This window comes from Cottoperca gobio, unplaced genomic scaffold, assembly GCF_900634415.1.
Source record: "Cottoperca gobio unplaced genomic scaffold, fCotGob3.1 fCotGob3_293arrow_ctg1, whole genome shotgun sequence".
NCBI lineage: Eukaryota > Metazoa > Chordata > Actinopteri > Perciformes > Bovichtidae > Cottoperca > Cottoperca gobio.
In genome coordinates this window covers 216520-239956 of record NW_021166902.1, presented here as the reverse complement: position 1 = coordinate 239956, position 23437 = coordinate 216520, and the positions used below count along the sequence as shown (strand labels likewise).

At 38.1% G+C, this 23437-nt stretch overlaps 1 protein-coding gene across 3 annotated transcripts in view; it reads right to left on the bottom strand.

Annotated features, from left to right (window-relative positions):
• Window positions 1-400: 400 nt before the first annotated feature.
• LOC115005363 (target of Nesh-SH3-like) overlaps window positions 401-23437 on the bottom strand; it is a 31507-nt gene continuing 8470 nt past the window's right edge. For 2 of the 3 annotated variants that reach the window (XM_029427143.1, XM_029427145.1), the window contains exons 2-20: window positions 21345-21524; window positions 18612-18680; window positions 18302-18434; window positions 16981-17162; window positions 16678-16730; window positions 16294-16324; window positions 16041-16103; window positions 15510-15584; window positions 13248-13325; window positions 9397-9453; window positions 9194-9319; window positions 9014-9103; window positions 8381-8590; window positions 8199-8304; window positions 5600-5679; window positions 5420-5449; window positions 5164-5322; window positions 3983-4105; window positions 401-2223 (exon numbers count right to left, since the gene is read on the bottom strand). In XM_029427143.1, coding sequence (XP_029283003.1) covers window positions 2108-2223; window positions 3983-4105; window positions 5164-5322; window positions 5420-5449; window positions 5600-5679; window positions 8199-8304; window positions 8381-8590; window positions 9014-9103; window positions 9194-9319; window positions 9397-9453; window positions 13248-13325; window positions 15510-15584; window positions 16041-16103; window positions 16294-16324; window positions 16678-16730; window positions 16981-17162; window positions 18302-18434; window positions 18612-18680; window positions 21345-21524 — 1961 coding nt within the window. In that variant the 3' untranslated portion in view covers window positions 401-2107. The remainder of the gene's footprint in view (window positions 2224-3982; window positions 4106-5163; window positions 5323-5419; window positions 5450-5599; window positions 5680-8198; window positions 8305-8380; window positions 8591-9013; window positions 9104-9193; window positions 9320-9396; window positions 9454-13247; window positions 13326-15509; window positions 15585-16040; window positions 16104-16293; window positions 16325-16677; window positions 16731-16980; window positions 17163-18301; window positions 18435-18611; window positions 18681-21344; window positions 21525-23437) is intronic. The other variant, XM_029427144.1, reaches the window with a different exon arrangement.

Genomic DNA, 23437 nt, shown 5'->3' with positions numbered 1-23437 from the left:
GAACATCTGTGGATGGACCTGAAGAGAGCCGTCCATCGCCGCTCACCACAGAATTTAACTGAACTCGAACAATTCTGCAAGAAAGAATGTGCAAATACTCCCCGATCTAGGTGAACAGAGCTAGTAGAGACACATCCAAATAGATTGATGGCTGTAATTGCAGCAAAAGGTGTCTCTACAAAGTATTACATCAGGGGACTGATTTGATGAATTAGTTTGATGTTGCAAGGCTACATTTGTCTTGTTTTTTTAATGGGTTTTGATTTCAGGTTGTATGACAAATAAAGTAACTATGTCAAAGGGATATGATGACTTTCTATAAGCACTGATATATATATATATATATATATATATATATATATATATATACATGGAGGTTAAATAAAGACATTTCTTTTTTTTTAAACGGATCACTTTATTGTTGAAAATCAAAATGTATAAAAACATCAACAGCATCACGGTAACATACAATCTTTACAGAGCACTGTTCTGTTTTATAATAACGGAAAGTTAAAGGCACAGTTCACTGCGTTATGTTCAGCAAACACAAGATGCCCCGCCACAATAAAACCTTTCTGCTGTGGCAGGACGGGAAATTAACGGCAACCATAGACAATAAAGCACAATTAGCTTGTAGCTCTAATCAGTGCATTTCCTAACATTTAATTAATTTGTATTTTCAAAAATTCCTCGCTAACATGCTTTAAAATGCAACAATTATGCTCCCAGCCCTCAAATAAGAATAATTTTGATAATATTAAGATATTTTACATATTATGAGCCATTGTACCACATAGCTCGCTTTCCATCCTGGAAACACAGAATACTTTATAATTTAAAAAACTTTATGGTGTACTGTTTTCTACCGTAAAGTTGCAGCGTGATCAATTTTGTGTAACATAGTTTGGCGGCTAGTTAGCCAGATAGCAATGGAACCAACAAACCATTAGTCCGTGCTAACGCAGCTTTAGTTGTGCGGGAAATATATAAACAATGTACATTGTTTTCTTCTTCCATAAATTCGATTTGTACGACAGCGGCCATTGTAAGTAAAACTTTCTTTTTTTTTTAAGTGGAGCCAGGGAATATTTAAATTGTTAATTTAAAAGAAAAAACTTGGATATTCTCCGAATTTAAAGTGAGAAAAAACAGGAGAAAATTTATATATCCTAAATTTACGACTTTTATCTCAGGGAAAATCAGACATTTGTATATTACACCGCTCCACCAGCTTTGGAACTTATTTCAGGGTGGTGATAGCCTAGTGGTTTGGCTTCCACACAGAACACCAGAAGGTTGTGAGTTCAACACCAGAGCTGCACCATTGAGTCCCTGACTACCTTCACCCTGAGCTGCTGCAGGTCTGTCCCCGTAGTGAGTTAACTGAGAGTCTGGATAAGAGCGTCTGCTAAATTACCTGTAATGTAATTTCTAGGTTTGGTCGATAAAATAGAGAAAGTTTAAAAGATGTTTAAAGTCCTAGCCACCGTTAGCTTCCCGCTGCTTTAGCGTGAGGCAACAGGAAGAGGAACATTATAGTTCAGTAGAAGAAGAAAGTGGAGATACATCTGCAGAAATTAAAACGTTCTATCCATAAACACAAAGTATAAAAACATTTCTGATGTGCAAACTGCAGAAGCCTCCGGACACGATTGTTACACTAATGTAAAGTTACACATTAAACATTGTGCAGAGAATAACAAAGTATCTCCTGCTAAAGCTAACGTTAGCTTGGAGCGTTTTCAGTCTGAATCTAAGAAATGTACTTTTTTACACTTTGTTGTCAGCGGCTAGGCTAATGTACGACAAAATACTTACGTAGGAAGACGATAATATTCAGAGAAAAATCTCAGAATCTCAGAGATTAAAGTCGAAAATCTGCGAGAAAAAAAACTTTTGATAAATAAGTTATGAAAATAGTATTCCAGGGAGCCAGCTTCCCATTCATTTACACAAAATAAAATATATCTGCAGAGTATCCTCCTCAGGTTTGATATATTCAAAGATGGCCTCTCGGTACAGTTTCCCTGACATCCTGTAGTGTTTCTGCAGCTCCGGTGGGGAAGAACCCGGCGCCGCTCTTCTTCTGCGACAAACTTGGGTCTGTTCACCATTTCCCGGGGATCGGCGTCCCGCATTCGTACCATGAGACGTAGTTAACGTGGGAGTGTCCGCCAATCTGTCCGAAGTGCACGGGCTCCTGACGCACAGCTCGGTAGAAACCTGGAGAAACAACATGTGAGGATGTTACGACCCGGCTCGTGAAGGGAAAAGAGAATAAAATAAAACCAGATGGTGATGGTTAACAAACATATTTATTAATATTATTTGGAACAATTGACAAACACTATGCGTTAAAGAAATCAATAGAACAAAAGGAGGGCTCTTAACAAGAGAGCAATAAGGCATCACAGCCAAATGAAAATAAACCCCAACCTAAACAACACTCAAACAATCTCAGGGAGAAAAGTTGATACACACAAAACACATAAAACGTATAAACAGCACAGGAGCACCTAGCGCGCCTAACAAAGAACTCTGAACAGCTTGTTCAGCAAATACCATTTGATCTGGCCCTCGAGCTAATTCATAAACACACGCAAAAAAATCCACTAGAAAAAAATAAAATAAAATCTAGACAGCAATAGACGGGCGATTGATTGTTTTTCCTGTTTTTCCTGTTCAGGGTCCTTGAACACAACACGAGTGGAACATGTCATCACGTGGTCAAAAAACTTCAATATTAAACGAGACATTGGCGTCAGCGAACGCATCATGGCGAGTGTAAACAAGAGAAAGGTGGATGCGGAATGTCGTACTTTCCAGGAGAAATGGACGAACGATTATTTCTTTGTGGAAGTAAAAGGCCAGTGTGTCTAGTTTGTGCGGACGCGCTTACGGTGAAATACGAAACATGTCAAACTGCACGAGCTGAAAGGATGAGTGCGTTTGGATAAAGTTAATGCTCTTCGGCGGAATTTGGCCCAACAAGCAGCTCTCTCCAGAGCGTACGGGTTAGGGTTAAAAACATGGAGAGATAGAGAGGTAGATCACCACACCAAGAACAGACTATTCCACCACTGCTGTGCAGTTATCACTGCCATGTGCAATGTTCACTTTATTTATATCACTTGGTACTTATATAATTTTTTATTCTATTTAATTATTGTGTACTGCCTTTTTACTTCATATATTCTTTTGCTGTGACAAGATACATTTCCCGTTGTGGGACTAATAAAGGATTGTTTTCTGATAAAACAGAAAGATACATGGATAAAAAAGTTGCTTTTTTCAACAGCATGAAAGAAAAGTGAAATGAATGGGCTGTGTCTTAAAAAAAATTGCAGAGGTTATGAGTTCAATAATTAGTATGGCCCTCGAAGGATGTTGTAAAAAATAAAATGGCCCTTGTTAGGAAAAAGGTTCCCCACCACTGCTCTAAGGGTTTTGAATAACTAGTACAAGATACATGTGCAATATACAATATGCAATATGCAATTTGCAATATGTTCGAGTCTCAGAAGCAAACACAAGGGTACATGGGTGGCTGACAACACCAGCCTCAACTGTCGAGCTGGCCAGGCAGTTGTAGCTTCTGGCCCCCACGGTGCGCCTCGGATTAGAGAACCGGAACAGGTTCCCTCCAATCAACATCCCTGTCTTCGCCAGGTGGGAGTAGGTGAACAGCGCTGCGGCCAATCAGGGACCGGGGACCACACATCCTAATTACCATAAATAATAGGGAAACAAAGGGGCATGCATACACAGAATACCCCCCTAATGAGGCAGACGGCATTGACCGTGGCCGTAACAGAGGAAAACTTTATATCGATGGTTTCAAAAGGTTGTACGAAATAAAGGTTTTACTGGAGGGAAACCGGACCAGGGGAAAAGGTTTTTAAAGATTGGTCAAATTATATGTAAAAAATGTCTAAAAATTGATATTTAAAAAGTATCTGAAAAATATAAAATAAGGTTTTACCAGATCTGGAGAGGAGCTGGTCCGCTCGCAGCTGCCGGCCCGTTCTTCCATCCAGGAAAGAATCTACGAACTGACAGTGATCCTCCCCGAAGCCAGTCTGATCCCCGATGTTGTAAAATTTACCTGAAACAGGTAAATGTTTCAGGTAAATGTTTCTCAGGTAAATGTTTCTCAGGTAAATATTTCAGGTAAATGTTTCAGGTAGATTTTTCTCAGGTAAATGTTTCTCAGGTAAATGTTTCAGGTAAATGTTTCTCAGGTAGATGTTTCTCAGATAAATATTTCACAGGTAAATGTTTCAGGTAAATGTTTCTCAGGTAAATGTTTCAGGTAGATTTTTCTCAGGTAAATGTTTCTCAGGTAAATGTTTCTCAGGTAGATGTTTCTCAGATAAATATTTCACAGGTAAATGTTTCAGGTAAATGTTTGTCAGGTAAATGTTTCAGGTAAATGTTTCTCAGGTAAATGTTTCTCAGGTAAATATTTCAGGTAAATGTTTCAGGTAGATTTTTCTCAGGTAAATGTTTCTCAGGTAAATGTTTCAGGTAAATGTTTCTCAGGTAGATGTTTCTCAGATAAATATTTCTCAGGTAAATGTTTCAGGTAAATGTTTCTCAGGTAGATGTTTCTCAGATAAATATTTCACAGGTAAATGTTTCAGGTAAATGTTTCTCAGGTAAATGTTTCTCAGGTAAATGTTTCAGGTAAATGTTTCTCAGGTAAATGTTTCAGGTAAATGTTTCTCAGGTAAATGTTTCAGGTAAATGTTTCTCAGTTAGATGTTTCAGGTAAATCTTTCTCAGGTAAATCTTTCATTACATTATTACATTACAGTTCATTTAGCTGACGCTTTTGTCCAAAGTGACGTACAAAAGGTGCAAACAATCATGGAGATACAACTCCGAACAGCAAGAATCTTGTAAGTACAATATCTTCAAATAGGTACAATCGTATAAGTGAACACTGTCTTCAAATAGCCAGTTTGAAGTGCAACAACAGGTAGATGTTGCTCAGGCAAATCTTTCTCAGGTACATTTTTCAGGTAAATGTTTCTCAGGTAAATGTTTCTCAGGTAAATGTTTCAGGTAGATGTTTCTCAGGTAAATGTTTCAGGTAAATGTTTCAGGTAAATATTTCAGGTAAATGTTTCAGGTAGATGTTTCTCAGGTAGAGTTCCTCACCATTGAGCGAGTCGCTCAGGTAGATCTTGTACCTGAGCGAGTTGCACAGCTGGACCCCGACGAACTTGCGGTACCACGTCCTCTTCACGTATTGTTTCCCATGACAGTCGGAGTACGAGTCCGTCTTGAAGGGGAACTGAGTCCAGATTGCATCTTTCCCTACATTATTAAATGATCGGGATCATGTAGAGATCTGAGGTTATTTATTATTATTAATATCAATATTATATGTAAATGTATTATTATTTAATCATACCTGAGACGTTCTCGCTCACTCGAGGGTCGGCTGATGAAGCAAACAAAGGAAACAATCTTGAAACTACTTTGTTAAAAGATTATAATTAAATATTAATAGTAGGATTTCTTTCTACAATTAGACTGTAGCTGCTTCGTTTGAGCTTTAATTACTTTATCTTTTAGTTAAAAGTTCCTGTACCCGACTCAGTGTTGAAGGACACGGGTTCACTGGGAGGACCGGCACCGAGCTCGTTCTTCGGCTTCACCTTAAACTCGTATCTATTTAACAAACGCACAGAGAAGTTATTTCACTGAAACAGAGCTTTCTTTGATATATTTACAGCAGCTTTAAAAGAGAAGAAGTGATGAGACGCAGCAGTGTTGTGTTCAAGGTCACTGCTCTACAATCAGACAGTACAAGACTACTCATCTTGTACCGTTGACACTGTGTTAACCTACTAAACTACTCAATACATATTGCAAACACCAAAAACCTGAAAACCCCCCCACAAAAAACGTGCTATAAAAAGAGATTGTTGAAACACGTAATAGACACACGTTATAGGCACATGCTATAGAAACACGTTATAGGCACATGCTATAGAAACACGTTATAGGCACATGCTATAGAAACACGTTATAGACACACGCTATAGAAACACGAATAGAAACACGTTATAGACACATGCTATAGAAACACGTTATAGAAACACGTTATAGGCACATGCTATAGAAACACGTTATAGACACACGCTATAGAAACACGTTATAGACACACGCTATAGAAACACGTTATAGACACACGCTATAGAAACACGTTATAGACACACGCTATAGAAACACGAATAGAAACACGTTATAGACACATGCTATAGAAACACGTTATAGAAACACGTTATAGGCACATGCTATAGAAACACGTTATAGACACACGCTATAGAAACACGTTATAGACACATGCTATAGAAACACGTTATAGAAACACGTTATAGGCACATGCTATAGAAACACGTTATAGACACACGCTATAGAAACACGAATAGAAACACGTTATAGACACATGCTATAGAAACACGTTATAGGCACACGCTATAGAAACACGCTATAGAAACACGTTATAGGCCAGGGGTGGCCAACCCGCGGCTCTCGGGCATGTGCAACATTGGTTGAAACCCTGCACAAAAACTTTGCATGATCTACAGCTGAAAAGGTCACAGATTACGTTCCTCGTCGACCCTTTTAATGCTGAGACGGACTGTTTGAAAGCCCCGCTAGTCACGGACGAGGCGGTGGCCGAGTTGGAGATGATTGAACTTTCTGAGGAAGACCGACTGAAAGCTGTTTTGAGGGAAGGGACCCTTGAGTTCTGGAAAACTGTGCCAATGGAAAAATATCCCAATGTCAAACGGGCTGCGCTCAAGCTACTAATGTTTGGGTCAACATACGTCTGTGAGTCGGTGTTTTCTACCCTGAAACACGTGAAATCAAAGTATTGATCTGTTCTGACTGACACACATGTGAAAGAATTGCTTGGAGTGACCACAACGGAATACAAGCCAGATTTGAGGAGGATTGTTCAACGCAAGGAATGTCAGAAGTCCCACTAATGTAAAGAAGCAGCATGCATAAGAAGATAAAACACTTTTAAAAAATGTTTTACTGAGAGTTTGTGTGTGAGAGTGCACACAATGTTCATTGTTTATAATAACTGGCCTCTGAATACTGGTAGGAGAGGTTTCATTACATTTATGTCAATATTATGGTATGTGACATTTACAATAAATCTGTCTGAGCAGAGCTGTGTGTGTCTGTCTGTGTAAGGGTGTGTGTGTCTTTGGGAGGGAGGGTCTTTGTGTGTGTGTGAGAAGTTTTAGATTTTAATTTTTGTCTGTGTGAGAGAGAGGGGAGGAAGAGAGTGAGGGAGCACAGAGAAAGGCTGAGAACAAAAGAGAGAATGAGAGAGGGGAGTGCGCATCTGTGACTATGTGTATGATGTGGCTCTTTGCAGTAACATCGTAACATTTTTGGCTCTTAACCTCTGACTGGTTGGCCACCCCTGTTATAGACACACGCTATAGAAACACATATAGAAACAAGTTATAGAAACAAGTTATAGAAACACGTAATAGGCACATGCTATAGAAACACATATAGAAACACGTTATAGAAACACGCTAAAGAAACACGTTACAGAAACACGTTATAGAAACAAGTTATAGAAACAAGTTATAGAAACACGTTATAGAAACACGTTATAGAAACAAGTTATAGAAACATGTTATAGAAACAAGTTATAGAAACACGTTATAGAAACACGTTATAGAAACACGCTAAAGAAACACGTTACAGAAACACGTTATAGAAACACGTTACAGAAACACGTTATAGAAACAAGTTATAGAAACACGTTATAGAAACACGTTATAGAAACACGTTATAGAAACACGTTATAGAAACACGCTAAAGAAACACGTTACAGAAACACGTTATAGAAACACGTTACAGAAACACGTTATAGAAACAAGTTATAGAAACAAGTTATAGAAACACGTTATAGAAACACGTTATAGAAACAAGTTATAGAAACATGTTATAGAAACAAGTTATAGAAACACGTTATAGAAACACGTTATAGAAACACGTATAGAAACAAGTTATAGAAACATGTTATAGAAACAAGTTATAGAAACATGTTATAGAAACAAGTTATAGAAACACGTTATAGAAACACGTTATAGAAACACTTTATAGAAAAAATGTAAAGAAGCACGTTATTGAAACACGCTAAGCAAGCGTACCTGCTCTCAGGCTTGAGGTTCTCTATGGTGGTGTGGGTCTGGTTGGTGGTCAGGATGGAGACCTGCTCACCATCGGGTCCTTTGGCGGTGGAGATGACTTCATACTCTGAAGGATCATCAGAAACAGGGATTCGGATACAGACAAAAAGCTAGTTAACCTGAAACATCGTATTTCTTCGTACCCGTGGTGTCGTTGTCGGTCTTCTCCCAGTCCAGGATGACGAAAGACGGGCATCCCTCCACCGTTACCACGGTAAGGTTGGAAGGCGGAGACCTCGGGGGGGCCGTCACGTTCGCGTCGCCAGGTTCGTCTACGGGGAAGAAGTTGAGGGAGGAGGTGATGGAGCACGGCTCCTCTGGCTTCTTCCCTGTCTGGTAGACCACATGTGGCGCTTCGGGAGAACATATTTATAAACACATATAAACATTTATAACATATTTATAAACACATTCCACTCACTTAAATTTTAAATATGGAGATTACACTCTCTGTGTCTCCGGGTGACTTTACACTTCCCAAAGTCAGAAAGCTTTTCATGTTTTACCTTGAGAGAAAAGTTGCACTACGTTTTCTGCACCTGCTGCACGGAATATTCTACAGACTGACCATTAAACATGGAAACCTGAGCGAGTTTAAAGATACGGAGAAATCTTCGTTGTAAACAAATCTAAGTTGTATTTAATTGTTGAGCGGCTGCTTTTCTTGGTGTCTCTTGTAAAATAGATTTTTGATCTCAAACCTGGTCGAATAAAAGCAAAATAAAAAGGCTAACAATGAGTCGTTGGAGTTCAGGTCTCTCTCGCCTGAAACATACCGACGTAGCGTTTCTTCCCCAGGGCGTCGAGGTCGGAGGCCGGCTGAGGTTGAAACAGCTCCGAGTCCTCCCAGGTTTCCTGTCGGCCGGCTAAACAAACAGATATAGATGTTAGAAGACCAACTTTTTAATTTGACACGTGTTAGCCACTATGCTAACGTGGAAGTAAAATCCTCCCACCGGACGTGGTCGGCGCGCCCGTTGTGCTCTGTTTCCACTCCGGTTTGGTCGGCTTGGCAGTCGCTGGCGGGACTTTAAGTTTCAGGATCGGCAACTTGTCCGTCAGCTTAAAGTTGTTCAACTTGTCTGAAGAAAAACATGTCAAATAAACGCGTTGAGAAGACAGAAATATGCTGACGGCTCGTCTCGTCTTCAGCTCTCACCTGCTCCTCCAGGTTTCCCCACCTGGTTGGTTTTCTTGTTGATCGGGACGGACGAGCCTGGAACAAATAATAACAAACATTCAGTAAACATGAACAACAGTAAACATGAACAACAGTTAACACGAACAACAGTAAACATGAACAACAGTAAACATGAACAGTAAACATAAACAGTAAACATGAACAGTAAACATGAACAACAGTAAACATGAACAGTAAACATGAACAGTACACATGAACAACAGTTAACACGAACAACAGTAAACATGAACAGCAAACATGAACAACAGTACACATGAACAACAGTAAACATGAACAGTAAACATAAACAACAGTAAACATAAACAACAGCAAACATGAACAGTAAACATGAACAACAGTAAACATAAACAACAGTAAACACAAACAACAGTCAACATAAACAACAGTAAACAGGAACAGTAAACATAAACAACAGTAAACATAAATAACAGTAAACAAGAACAACAGTAAACATAAACAACAGTAAACATAAACAACAGTAAACACGAACAACAGTAAACATGAACAGTAAACATAAACAACAGTAAACAACAGTAAACAACAGTAAACAGGAACAGTAAACATAAACAACAGTAAACATAAACAACAGTAAACATAAACAGTACACATGAACAACAGTTAACACGAACAACAGTAAACATGAACAGCAAACATGAACAACAGTACACATGAACAACAGTAAACATGAACAGTAAACATAAACAACAGTAAACATAAACAACAGCAAACATGAACAGTAAACATGAACAACAGTAAACATAAACAACAGTAAACACAAACAACAGTCAACATAAACAACAGTAAACAGGAACAGTAAACATAAACAACAGTAAACATAAATAACAGTAAACAAGAACAACAGTAAACATAAACAACAGTAAACATAAACAACAGTAAACACGAACAACAGTAAACATGAACAACAGTAAACATGAACAGTAAACATAAACAACAGTAAACAACAGTAAACAACAGTAAACAGGAACAGTAAACATAAACAACAGTAAACATAAACAACAGTAAACATAAACAACAGTAAACATGAACAACAGTAAACATGAACAGGGTGGAGACACGTGGAGCTGCAGACGCTGCTGAAGAGGAAACTTAAAGACGGACAAGCTCTCTCTAACGAGTCAAGGTCCCGAGGGGTACGGACACCTTACGTCTCCTCCGGGCGGGACACGCCCCGGAGAGGCTGCCCGTTTACTGCGAAGAGAAGATGTGTGAGGAAGGGAAGGAGCCGAGTCCCAGCTTTAAAGGAAACATTCCTCTTTACGAGTCTCTTAAAAAACAGCACGAGGAGACGAAACATGTTTCTGAGGATCTTCCATGGGACACTGGGCCGTGTTAATGCACAAGGCAAACATTTGGGAAATGTGTGTTTTATTTTTATATTAAAGTGTGTCGTCAAAATACACATTTCTTTGACATTTTGCACATATCTTTCTGAAAATTGTCACATATTTTCTTTTTATTATTTACATAATTTGCGGACATTTATTTATTTTTATTTAAAAGGGAGTTTAAAACATATGTCAACATTTGACCAGATTTAGCTTCACATGTTAATGTGTGTTAATACATTTGACATAAATGTTGCTGAGAGTGTGATTTAGTTTAACACGATAATACATCTACAGGTGCATCTCAACAGTGGTGGGCCGTCAGGACCAGCAAGGCCTTCTCTGCTGGCCTAAACAGCATCAGAATATATATTTAATTTTGATGTATCTTTTCCACAAATATGTATTAAATTATTCCCCAGAGTCTATTCTCTTTATTGCATAGCTTTCCTCTTGGTTGCGCTGCTTCCATCCTCAGATCGAGATTTGGAGGTCTGGCCTTTATGTTAGAGCTTTTATCCAATCATATTTCAGCCATAATGTGTTGCCAGGGTCCAAGAGATCTGTCCTGAGACCTTCAGAATCAACAGTGCGGGTGCCTGTCGCTTAAAGTGAACGGAGACAAAACTGTGGCGTTAACCAATTAGATTTCGAGTTGGTGACAGCAGGGCCAGCTAGCAGGCGTACGATAACGTCAGCACGTCCACGTCTTTTGATTGGATACGCACTATTGAGAGGCAGAGCTATGCAGAGCTAGCAAACTTTGAACGAGCTAATTTGTGTAGATTTCTACAAGCTGTTTGTTTTCAACTCACAATGGCTGAAGGAGGAGAAGAGATCGATTTGGTCGCAGATATAATTACAACGCCATTTTCAAGACAAACCTTTCAAGAAAAGATAGACATCGTGAGAAGAGAACGGCCAACCCCGACGCTAGCGAGCCTATCACAGGCGGGAAACGGGTTTGTCCGCCACTTTCAAATCCCTGACTACGAGCGGTACCCCCGGCTCACAGCCTCAGAGAGGGGTTATGTTTTTTAATAATAATTAAATTTAATTAACTATCTTTTTTACAAAACATTATGGACCTGAACCTGAAATTTCTTAAGAAAAGAAGGTGCAATTTCAACACTATTGTGCCTCAGTTTATAATTTACACATGTGTGTTACAACTTATAGATCATAGTGTATCTACAAAGGCACAAAACATTTTGTCACAGGTATCTGGAACAGTCGTTTACTTTATGATCAAAACAACTAATTTTTACACTTTGCAAAGTCATCCCGTGGGTCGGATTGGACCCTCTGGCTGGCCTTTTTTGGCCCCTGGGCCGCATGTTTGACACCCCTGATTTAAAGGCTCAGGAAACCTTTGCAGGTGTTTTGAGTTCATTAGCTGATTAGAATGTGATATTGAAATTTTCTGAGATTCTGATTTTTGTGTTTTCATTAGCTGTAAGCCGTAATCATCAAGATTAAAACAAATAAAGGATTAAAATATTTAACTTTGTGTGCAATGAATCCATATAATATATGAGTTTCACTTTTTGAATTGAATTAGTGAAATTAATTTCCAAGATATTCTAATTTATTGAGATGTACCTATATAATAAACAAGTGTTTACGCAGGGAAAGACAAAGAAAACTGAAGCCGAGTCCTGAAGGAAATATTCATCTCACAGACTCGACATATTTTGTACATTTTTCACCCTTAAAATCCTTATTATTTAACTTTCTGTATCCAATCAGCTGATTTAAGGATTCAAAATGACGCAATTTGGTGGTGAATTAAATGTATTAAGTAACTTTTCTTAAACTAAATGTTTCACATACAACTACATGTCAGCGGGAATTAAGACTACATGTTTTTCTTGTTGGAAATTATTAAAGAATGACTCGTATATAAAGGGTTCCTGTATATTAATGAGCTTTGAGGGCACAAATTCAAAGGTTTTCATCACTAACGTGATGACCTGAAACAGGAATTTAGAGAGAAGAACCAGGAAGAAGGAGGATTACTGCCGAGTTTCACCGCAGTCGGGGCCGAGTGACTGGGTCTAGAGGAGGAGGGTCGGAGGCCGTTAGTGAGGGGAAAGAGGGGGTTTCTGAATATAATGTCATGAATTCTCTGAGACTAAAGTCGTACATTTTTTAATATTACACTTTCCCGTGGCTTGGCACTAAAACGGCTTGGGATCTTGCAAAACTACAGTCATTACAATTCAAGCCGCTGATGAATTTCGATGAGTTTTCATGAATTTGATGAGTTTTCATGTTTTTATGAGTTTTGATGATCGTGTGCCGCATGCAGACACAGGTGGCCATGTTGGATGAAATGTGTTAAAATGGTGAAACTCCTGCAGCGAGCAGCCAAACCCTGTGGACAAAAACAAAATGGTGGCAGACTGACAGCGTACAGAAAGAGCTAGGCTGACAGGAAGCGTTTCATGAGGTGATTCTTACCCCAATTTTTAGTTTTGGCTCTCTCATTGGCCAGAGCGGATCTCAGCAGCGAGGATCCGGCCTGTGATTGGTCAAAAGCTGTGTGGGAAAGAGAGGGTTAAACGCAAAGATGGTCCACAACCTGTAGAGTTAAGATTTAAGTTAGAAATAATAAAAGTTCATCATAAAAAGAGTTGAAAACACAAACAGAACTCAAACTGTTTGCAGACGACGCTCCTATTTACATGGAGGTCGTACAGGAAGTTAATTGTTTCTTATTTTCATTGAACTTGAAAAAAATCATAATTTTTTCTCTCAGAGGTACAAACAGAAGGCATAATGGGAAATTGAGGCATAAAGGGTTTTCAATCTAATTTTAACCGTTTGCAGACGACACTCGAGAAATGTATTCTAACCAAAACAACTACTTGTGATTAAATTGTGTACGGTAAAAAAAAAAAAAAGGCTAAAGCGAAACACATTATTATTACCTACCACTAACAACTTTCCAAGGTAATGTTTGGCATTTTAAGAAAACATCTTTTTATGTAACCTCTAAAATATAAAACACTCATTAGACTTAAAGATTCAAAGACAAAGATTTGTCCTTTATAATTTACCTAAAAGCAACAACTGGTTTTAATTTAAATTAAAACTTTACAGATAATGAAGGGTTTCCCAAAAGGAAAGTTTGGATTTTTATCAAATGTAAAACAAAAGTTCAATCGATCGAAGATGACACTCTTATTTACGCAGGTCATAAAGAGGGATACAGTAGATTAATTTAAATATTAAGGCAATTATTATTTACTGTCTTTATATTCAGGAAGTCGCTCCGCTGGGCGGTCGGTGTCGTTTCTAATAGTTTCTCTCCTCTGCGGTGAGAGAGGAGAGAGGAACCGGGATCATAGGAGTCTGATGACACCATGTTGGTTTTGGGTTAATTAAAGGTGGATATATATACTTTATTTAATATATTAAATTCAACAGACGTGCATTTTGTTTCATGTCATCGTCTCCAGGAGAAACGACAGTTACCAGATACACGTCTTTAAAAAGTATTTTAGATCCTCCATTTAGCAAACGGGAGGATTATGTTTTCATCCCACAATCTTGTACCTCAGGGAAATACAGAAAAATGCAGAAGACATTTCACTGAAGACAGTTTGAGGAGTTTGCAGAACGACTTGCGTTGGCGGGAAAATTAAAACACGTCTGTGTGCAGACTGGAGAGGACGAAACAAAGACGTTGAACTCTTTACAACTAATGTTCACTTAAAAGGTAAACTTTCCTTCATAATAAGTTATTTAGTCCAAAAATATTCCATTAACCTCCTAAACACTGCTGGAGCAATCACCGGCTGAACGTTGATTCAACGACATTTCAAATTGTGTTGGAGAGCACAAACAGTCCAGAGATGGTTGGTGTTGAAAACATGAGCTTTATTGTGAAAATCAAACATTTAGAGGTTAAAACTATCAAAACATTGAACTAGAAACCAATTTATTTACAATTTTATATAACTAAAGTCATAATTTTGAAGCATATCTTGTTCAGATGTTTATATTTTAATACAACTCGCCAGACATACTCACTTTTTTCTTCACAATTAATTTTTTGATTGCGACCAAAACCAGGTTGTAATTTGAGACTTAATGACGTATTAAAAAGGAAATAATGTGCTAATAGTTGGCTGTTTGAGTGACTGTAAGATGACTGAACATTTTTTGTAAAAGACGCTGTTTAGATGGACATGAAAAATAAAAAGATTTAAATGTGTCCTTATATTTTGGAAAACTGTCCTTTTATATCCGAATTTTTTTAATCCTTAGAGTCCTTTTAACACTTGAAAAAAGCTTATACTAACAAATTTAGTATGTTTTTAAATAAAACAAATTCTTGTTATTATATCTTTGCTTTTATTCTGAAATTCTATGTTTTCAGCTGCAGGTTAATTAGTTTTTAATGGATTCCTAATCTGTGAAGAGAAGAAAAGGTGAAAGAAGAACAGCAGAAGAAGAAAGCAAATGAAGCGCATTGAAGCAGCGTAGGTCTTCAACATCTCACCATGGTTCAGGGTGGGCAGGGCAAAGTGAACTTACTCGTACATCTGGCGACTTCGCCCCCGCGCCTCGTACCGACTTTCTAACCCGGGCTCAAGGCATGCTCGCATGCAGCCAATCACAACAGCAGCACACCCCCCAGGCCCCGCCCCCTCCCAGGGGCTCAGCCGAAGCAGGAAGAGACAGGATGGCTAACAAAATAAAATACTTTGTTGTTACCGAGTGACAAACGGGGCCAGTTAGGCTCCGCGGAGCCGGCCGGAGCTAAAGTCTCCTGGCGGCTCTCCGGCAGCACTGCAGGAAGTAAGAATGTCAAAAATAAAAGTGGTGAAAGTATAGAAATGTGAAATAATAGATTTGACCCGTCTGGTTTTCATGACGTTGAACAAACTTAATTTTTCATAACAAACTGAGAAAAAATATTCAGTTTCTTTTTTTAAATAAACAAGATTGTAAAAGTAAAAATCGAACTATTAATTACGTTAATTAGCTACAGCCACTCCGCCTCTGCTACCTTTGCTATTTTACCTTGTAAAAGAAGTTTGTCATACTTTGCTAATAAATAAAGGTAATGAGAGCTAAAAGACTCAATGCTTAAAAATGTTAAAAGCTGATCTTTGATCAACGCATCAGTTTGTCATGAACGTTAATTTTGATCGCATAAACCAGTCGAACCCGACAGGAAGTGAAGAGTCTCTGCGGAGCTGGAAATCAGAAGTGTGTGTGCAGGAGACAGGAAGTGATAATCACCAAAGGAAGTGCGAGGAGCGCCGGGGAAAGCTGAGTTTTTGAGTCGAGTCCTGTTGTGTAGAGCTGCGACACAAATGACATTATTATTATTACTGATAATATTATTAATATAATATTTGATTAAATTACAGGCACGTTTTAGTTTGTGTGTTTAAAGTTTAATCCTGCGTCACAATATTAATATAATATATTTATATTAGATATTAGATATTAAACAGATTCCTTTGTTATTATAATATAATTATAATCTTACCGGGACGAGGAGGGAAGAGAGCGTGAGGTTTCTGAAAAACATAAAATATTCACTTTTATTTAAACATTTAAAAACTTGGATAGTTTGTGTCTGTTGAATATAGATTAATGGAGAAAAAGTTAGAAAATAATAAATAGGAAGTCAAATAAAATACTGTAATAACAGTAAGAAAATATGAATAGAAATCTAAATAAAAAGAAACATTATAGTTTTATTAATTAAAAGTAAACTTTGAAAAGTGAAATAAGTTTAGGGTTAGATGAATAAAAGCACAACATTTATATGTATTTGTTTAGAGTTATTGACTAAGAGGATCCTGTATATATACAATATATTCTATAATTTAATATAGAATATATATTCACAGTTTATATCGTTACGTACCAGCGGCTTGGCCAGAGGATTACGCAGTTTGTACGCTTTCTGTGCGTTTCTATCTGAGAAATACAGAAAATATAGTATAAGTAAGAAACACTTATTTATTTTATTATTCACTTCTATTTAACCAGGACTGTCATCTGTAGAAATGGTCAGATGCAATAAAATAAAATAATTATAATATTAATAATTAATGCAATTTAAAATGAATCAATAACATTTATATTTAATTAAAATAATAAGTGAATTAAAAATGAATGATTGAAAATTAAATACATATAAAACATAATTGAAAAATGGCGTCCTTACTGCCCATGTTGGTGTTGTGGATCATCGGTTTGCTCCACATCCCGCTGCGGTCTTCTTTGTTGGACCGGACGCCAAACTCGTACGGCGTGTTGGGCTTTAGGTTGTCGACCACTGTGTCGCTGGTCGGGCACGTCTGATAGATCCACTTCCTGTTCCTCTCCCGGTAGCGGATGGTGTAGAACCTGAAGGGAACATCGCAGTTATTATTAATAAGTGAATATCAAAAGTCTGCATTAATTGATCTTTTTTGGCCACTTGAACAAACTAAAAACATCCGTTACTACTTGAGGTGTTCCTCAGGGTTTGTCTCTTGGTCATACCTGTCAACATTGGAATTTCAGAATAAGGGAATTTTTTTGCTGGACTCCGCCCATACTTTAACAGCTCTCAGCCACCAATGTAAACGTAAACACATAAGGGACGGGTATATACATTCAGGAAATACATGTTTATTTAAAGTATGTATTACTTGTACAGGCATGTTTATAAGATTTATGTATTTTATTTATTAGTTATTATCATCAATTTATTTGATGATGGATGAGTTGTGTGTCTTTTGTTTCCCCGACGAGGACTTCCTTGCGATGGCAGAGTCGGGAAACATGTCGCCACACTGCGACTGAAATCATCGCAGAAGCTGAAGGCTACATTATTTTTAGCACAAAGCATCGACATCTTTCCCTCAGCTCTGGTCTCTCGGTCTGCCTCCGACACAGTTCTTGTCACACATGAAGTCATTGACAGTGTATGTTTTTGTGCCTCTTGCCGTGCTTGGACGATTGTTCTTGCTGGCGACCATCTCTTATTCCGCCGTGTGCGATGCTAACATCTGAATGGCACACTTTACAGCATGAATTTGCCCGACTCTGCTTTTAATAAATAAGCGAAGGTCTCCTCTCATTTGTCAGGTACTTGCATACAGTTTTAACTTGTTTAGCAGGTACAACTTCGTCTCCATCTACCTCCCGTTCACTGTGACTCTCATCATGTTTCGTCTTCTTCTGTTTTCTTCTTCTGTGTGACTACAGACTACTGACAGATAACGTTTTTCAGCTCATGTTAAACATAATGCTGCCACCTGCTCTACCGGAGGCCACTTTACCACTGGACACTTTTTTTAATGCTTAAAAATACGGGATAATCCCGGGAAAAACGGGAGGGTTGACAGGTATGCTCTGGGTCCTTTAAAGTTTTAGTTTAAAATCGAGCCAGTTGTTTTTCTGTAATCCTGCTGACAAACTGAATGATGAATATAAGAATAATTATTATTATTATCATTAATATTCTTATCATTATATTATATTTATATTAATCCTCCCACCCGTCCTCCAGACACTCGTTCATGATGTTCCCCTCGTACAGCGTCTTCAGGTCATTCCTCCAGGACAGCAGCACCGCCGTCGGTCTGACGGAGCCGATCACCAGGTGGAGCGGCTTCTCCAGGTTCACCTGTCCTGTAAAGACAGACAGGTCAGACACACAGGTGAGACGGACAGGTGAGACGGACATTTGGGGACAGAGAGGTGAGGACACACAGGTGGGACAGACAGGTAGTATACATGAAGTAAACATGAAGTGTGTGGTAAGTAAACAGGAAGTAGATGGTAAGTAAACACGAAGTGGGTGGTTACCTGTGCAGTGCTTCTTCACGTCATTGGCTGGGATTGGCTGGACGGCCACCAGGTACTTTGACTCTGCATCTGCAACACAATAAATTAAATGAAGTAAATCTTTATATTGACTTTGGTAGATTGAACCTCAGACATGGAGGTCTGTGTTTGTTTAAATAAAATGTCTTGTTTTATTATCACGTAGGTTAAAAAGAAAATCACCTAGCCGGTAGAGGGGCGAGAAGAAAATCTGAAAAAAGATAGAACTGAAAACCTTCATGTAATTTGTCTGAAAGCTGCACGTCAGCCACTAAATGGACCTTCAGATTGTTTTTCTTGATAATTATAGTTTCATTAAAACTATATTTTTGTTTACAGTTTTTCCCGTCCACACCAGACTTCATTCTAAATTATAGGATTTTAAGACTGAGCTGTTTTCCCTAAAAACAAAGTTTCACAGCTTCGTACTCTGACAGGTGGAAACACGCCGCTGACCATCAATCACCTGTAATCACCTGGGACTCAGGTAATCACGGACGCCCGGCTGGGAAATTAATTAGCTGCTTTTGTCCTGAAGGTCAGGATGTTCAACACTGTTTATATTTGAATTTGTTCTTTCTATCTGAGCTTTAGGAGATATTATTTAAAGCATGTAAGACAAATAAACATGAATTCCATGAATTGAATTTAGAGGTTGAATTATTATAATATTTCTTTCTTTTTGATGTTTTTAAAATCTTATCGGGCTTTATGTCTCTTCTGAGGAAAGAGGCGAGACATATTTAAAAATGGTGAAGTTTTGGCTACAGTTTGGTGGACAGATGAACAACAACCCAAACGTCTTTTATCCTGAAAATTTAAATGTGGGATTTTCATCCCACATTTCATGTGGTGTATTCAAGTTCTGCTTTGGGATATATGACTTTTCCTTTGGTACTTTTGATCTTTTTTTTAAACATTCTTTAATTCCTCAACATGATCTTTCTCTTAAAGCACAAACGCACATAGTGTGAGAATGCACTCTGAACTATTGAGTGGGGATTTAAAGCGTCAACAGGCTGCTCTCTGAGCTGCTGACGGATGGATCCGTACCGAGGGATTTTATCCAGGAAGGTAAACACAGAAGCCCCGCCCACACACTTTGATTGACAGATGACCTCCGGGCACGAAGAGCCACAATGAGGGACGAAAAACGGAAACTAAATGTCTCCTGAAACTGTTAGTGAAACATATCTTCACCCACAGAAAGTAAACACAACATGGAACACCAGGATTTTTCCAGCAGCACTTGAACACACCATATGCAAAGCAACAAAACGATGGAAAATCCACATTTAAGTTATTAAAAGCTTCAGCAGACGTTTGGGCTATTTCTGAGTATCATATATATACACATATATATATATATATATACTTTAAATAGATCCATGTCCATCACACTTTGATCACTTCATCAGAAAAAATGTATATGTCCTTTCACAGTTCACAACTCAAAGAAAAACATGTTTCTAAAGGTTTGAAAGGACATCCCTCATCATTCAGCTCAAAATACCAAAGCATGCTGCAATAATTCCCCCACAGTGCAAACAGAATGAGCCTCCAGAGAAACACGGTGTTGAAGGACGACTTTCAGCAGGTTTTCTGTTAACCCCCAATGATACGCTCCCTAAAACACGTCACGTGTCATAACCTTTCGTGGTTTTCTGTCCTGACGGGATAAAGCTTGTTGGCCGAGCTTCAGAAAAGGATCAGAACCACCAGCTGCTGCAGTATTTCTGCAGAAAGTCTGAAGGTTCACACAGAACCAGCCCAACAACAACTCTTTAAACATGTTTCATTAAATCTGCCGTTCATCTACTTGAGCGTAAAATACAGAAAACATCTGTTCCCAACACCCCGAACACGAAACCCTGACCCCAACATGTTTTGGATGTTTCCAGTGGTGGAATGTAACTAAAGCCTAAAGGTGGCCTGTCCACCAAACTCCAGCCAGATTTGAGGGCGTTTTGCATCTGGGGTAAAGTACTGTGGCTCAGTATCTCCAACTTCATCAGAAATAATTCAAATGTCTGTCACCAAACTCAAGACGAACTTCGGATGTTTTCAAACATATAACAAGGTCGTCAGAAAGAAGCGCTCGGAAAACATCCAAACGTTGGTGAGTGTCCGCCGAACGTCTTGACTTTTAATCACCCGGAGAGGAAACTGGAGGTTAAAGTCTCTCAACCTTCATAAAAAGAATCAAATCAAAGCTTCTCACAGTTTCACAGATTTTTGTTAAAACAATAAACACTTTGTGTTGTATGGAAGCCCAGAGAGGACATTTTGGAAAGCTTTCTTTAAACAAGAAAATAATAAAGAATAGCAGATTTAATAAGATATAGTAATATATAGGATATATAATATTTAATAAGATATATAGAAAAGCTTATTGGGGTAATATTGAGAAGTCTAATATACGGTTACTCGATTTCTGAGATTAAAGTCCTAAATGTACGAAAAAAGTTTGATTATAAATCATACGTATAAAAAAACAGACATTTATTATGTTTTTCTTTGTAAATGTATGAATTTAATCTCGGAGAATATGTCTATTGTAAATATATACATTTTATCTCAGAATATTTCCCCCCCGGCTCCGAAATGTATTTATTTTCTTTACCTACAATGTCCCGAATACGCTGTAGTATGAAATAAGATTAAAACAAACACAAATGTTAATATTAATGTTATTATTAATATTCCTGGTCTTACCCATCTCGGCTTCGTACGGCTCTCCGTTCTCGGGCAGCTGGATGAACTGTTTGGAGAACATGTTGCGGCCGTAGCCAAGAATATAACCTTCCAGCTTCACGTCTGCACTCGGACGCACAAACTTCATCACGATGGTGTCGCCCGTCGCGTTGATCCGGACCCTCAGGCTCTGATGCCGCGCTGAGGAGAAGAAGATGTAGAGAGGGTGTGTAGTATAGTGTTTCTGTGTGTACTTTAGTGTGTAGTATAGTGTTTCTGAGTACTTTAGTGTGTAGTATAGTGTTTCTGAGTACTTTAGTGTGTACTACAGTGTTTCTGTGTGTACTTTAGTGTGTAGTATAGTGTTTCTGAGTACTTTAATGTGTAGTACAGTGTTTCTGAGTACTTTAGTGTGTAGAATAGTGTTTCTGAGTACTTTAGTGTGTACTAGTGTTTCTGAGTACTTTAGTGTGTAGTACAGTGTTTCTGAGTACTTTAGTGTGTAGTACAGTGTTTCTGAGTACTTTAGTGTGTAGTATAGTGTTTCTGAGTACTTTTTGTTGTGTAGTACAGTGTTTCTGAGTACTTTAATGTGTAGTATAGTGTTTCTGAGTACTTTAGTGTGTAGTACAGTGTTTCTGAGTATTTTAGTGTGTACTACAGTGTTCCTGAGTACTTTAGTGTGTACTACAGTGTTTCTGAGTACTTTAGTGTGTAGTACAGTGTTTCTGAGTATTTTAGTGTGTACTACAGTGTTTCTCTGAGTACTTTAGTGTGTAGTATAGTGTTTCTGAGTACTTTAGTGTGTAGTATAGTTTTTCTGAGTACTTTAGTGTGTACTACAGTGTTTTCTGAGTACTTTAGTGTGTACTACAGTGTTTCTGAGTACTTTACTGTATAGTATAGTGTTTCTGAGTACTTTAGTGTGTACTACAGTGTTTCTGAGTACTTTAATGTGTAATACAGTGTTTCTGAGTACTTTAGTGTGTAGTACAGTGTTTCTGAGTACTTTAGTGTGTAGTACAGTGTTTCTGAGTACTTTAGTGTGTAGTACAGTGTTTCTCTGAGCACTTTAGTGTGTAGTAGTGTTTCTGAGTACTTTAGTGTGTAGTACAGTGTTTCAGAGTACTTTAGTGTGTAGAATAGTGTTTCTGAGTACTTTAGTGCGTAGTACAGTGTTTCTGAGTACTTTAGTGTGTACTACAGTGTTTCTGAGTACTTTAATGTGTAATACAGTGTTTCTGAGTACTTTAGTGTGTAGTACCGTGTTTCTGAGTACTTTAGTGTGTAGTACAGTGTTTCTGAGTACTTTAGTGTGTACTACAGTGTTTCTGAGTACTTTAGTGTGTAGTACAGTGTTTCTGAGTACTTTAGTGTGTACTACAGTGTTTCTCTGAGCACTTTAGTGTGTAGTAGTGTTTCTGAGTACTTTAGTGTGTAGTACAGTGTTTCAGAGTACTTTAGTGTGTAGAATAGTGTTTCTGAGTACTTTAGTGCGTAGTACAGTGTTTCTGAGTACTTTAGTGTGTACTACAGTGTTTCTGAGTACTTTAATGTGTAATACAGTGTTTCTGAGTACTTTAGTGTGTAGTACAGTGTTTCTGAGTACTTTAGTGTGTAGTACAGTGTTTCTGAGTACTTTAGTGTGTACTACAGTGTTTCTGAGTACTTTAGTGTGTACTACAGTGTTTCTGACTACTTTAGTGTGTAGTACAGTGTTTCTGAGTACTTTAGTGTGTAGTACAGTGTTCCTGAGTACTTTAGTGTGTACTACAGTGTTTCTGAGTACTTTTGTGTGTACTACAGTGTTTCTGAGTACTTTAGTGTGTACTACAGTGTTTCTGAGTACTTTAGTGTGTACTACAGTGTTTCTGAGTACTTTAGTGTGTAGTACAGTGTTTCTGAGTATTTTAGTGTGTAGTACAGTGTTTCTGAGTACTTTAGTGTGTAGTACAGTGTTTCTGAGTATTTTAGTGTGTAGTACAGTGTTTCTGAGTACTTTAGTGTGTAGTACAGTGTTTCTGAGTACTTTAGTGTGTAGTACAGTGTTTCTGAGTACTTTAGTGTGTACTACAGTGTTTCTGAGTACTTTAGTGTGTACTACAGTGTTTCTG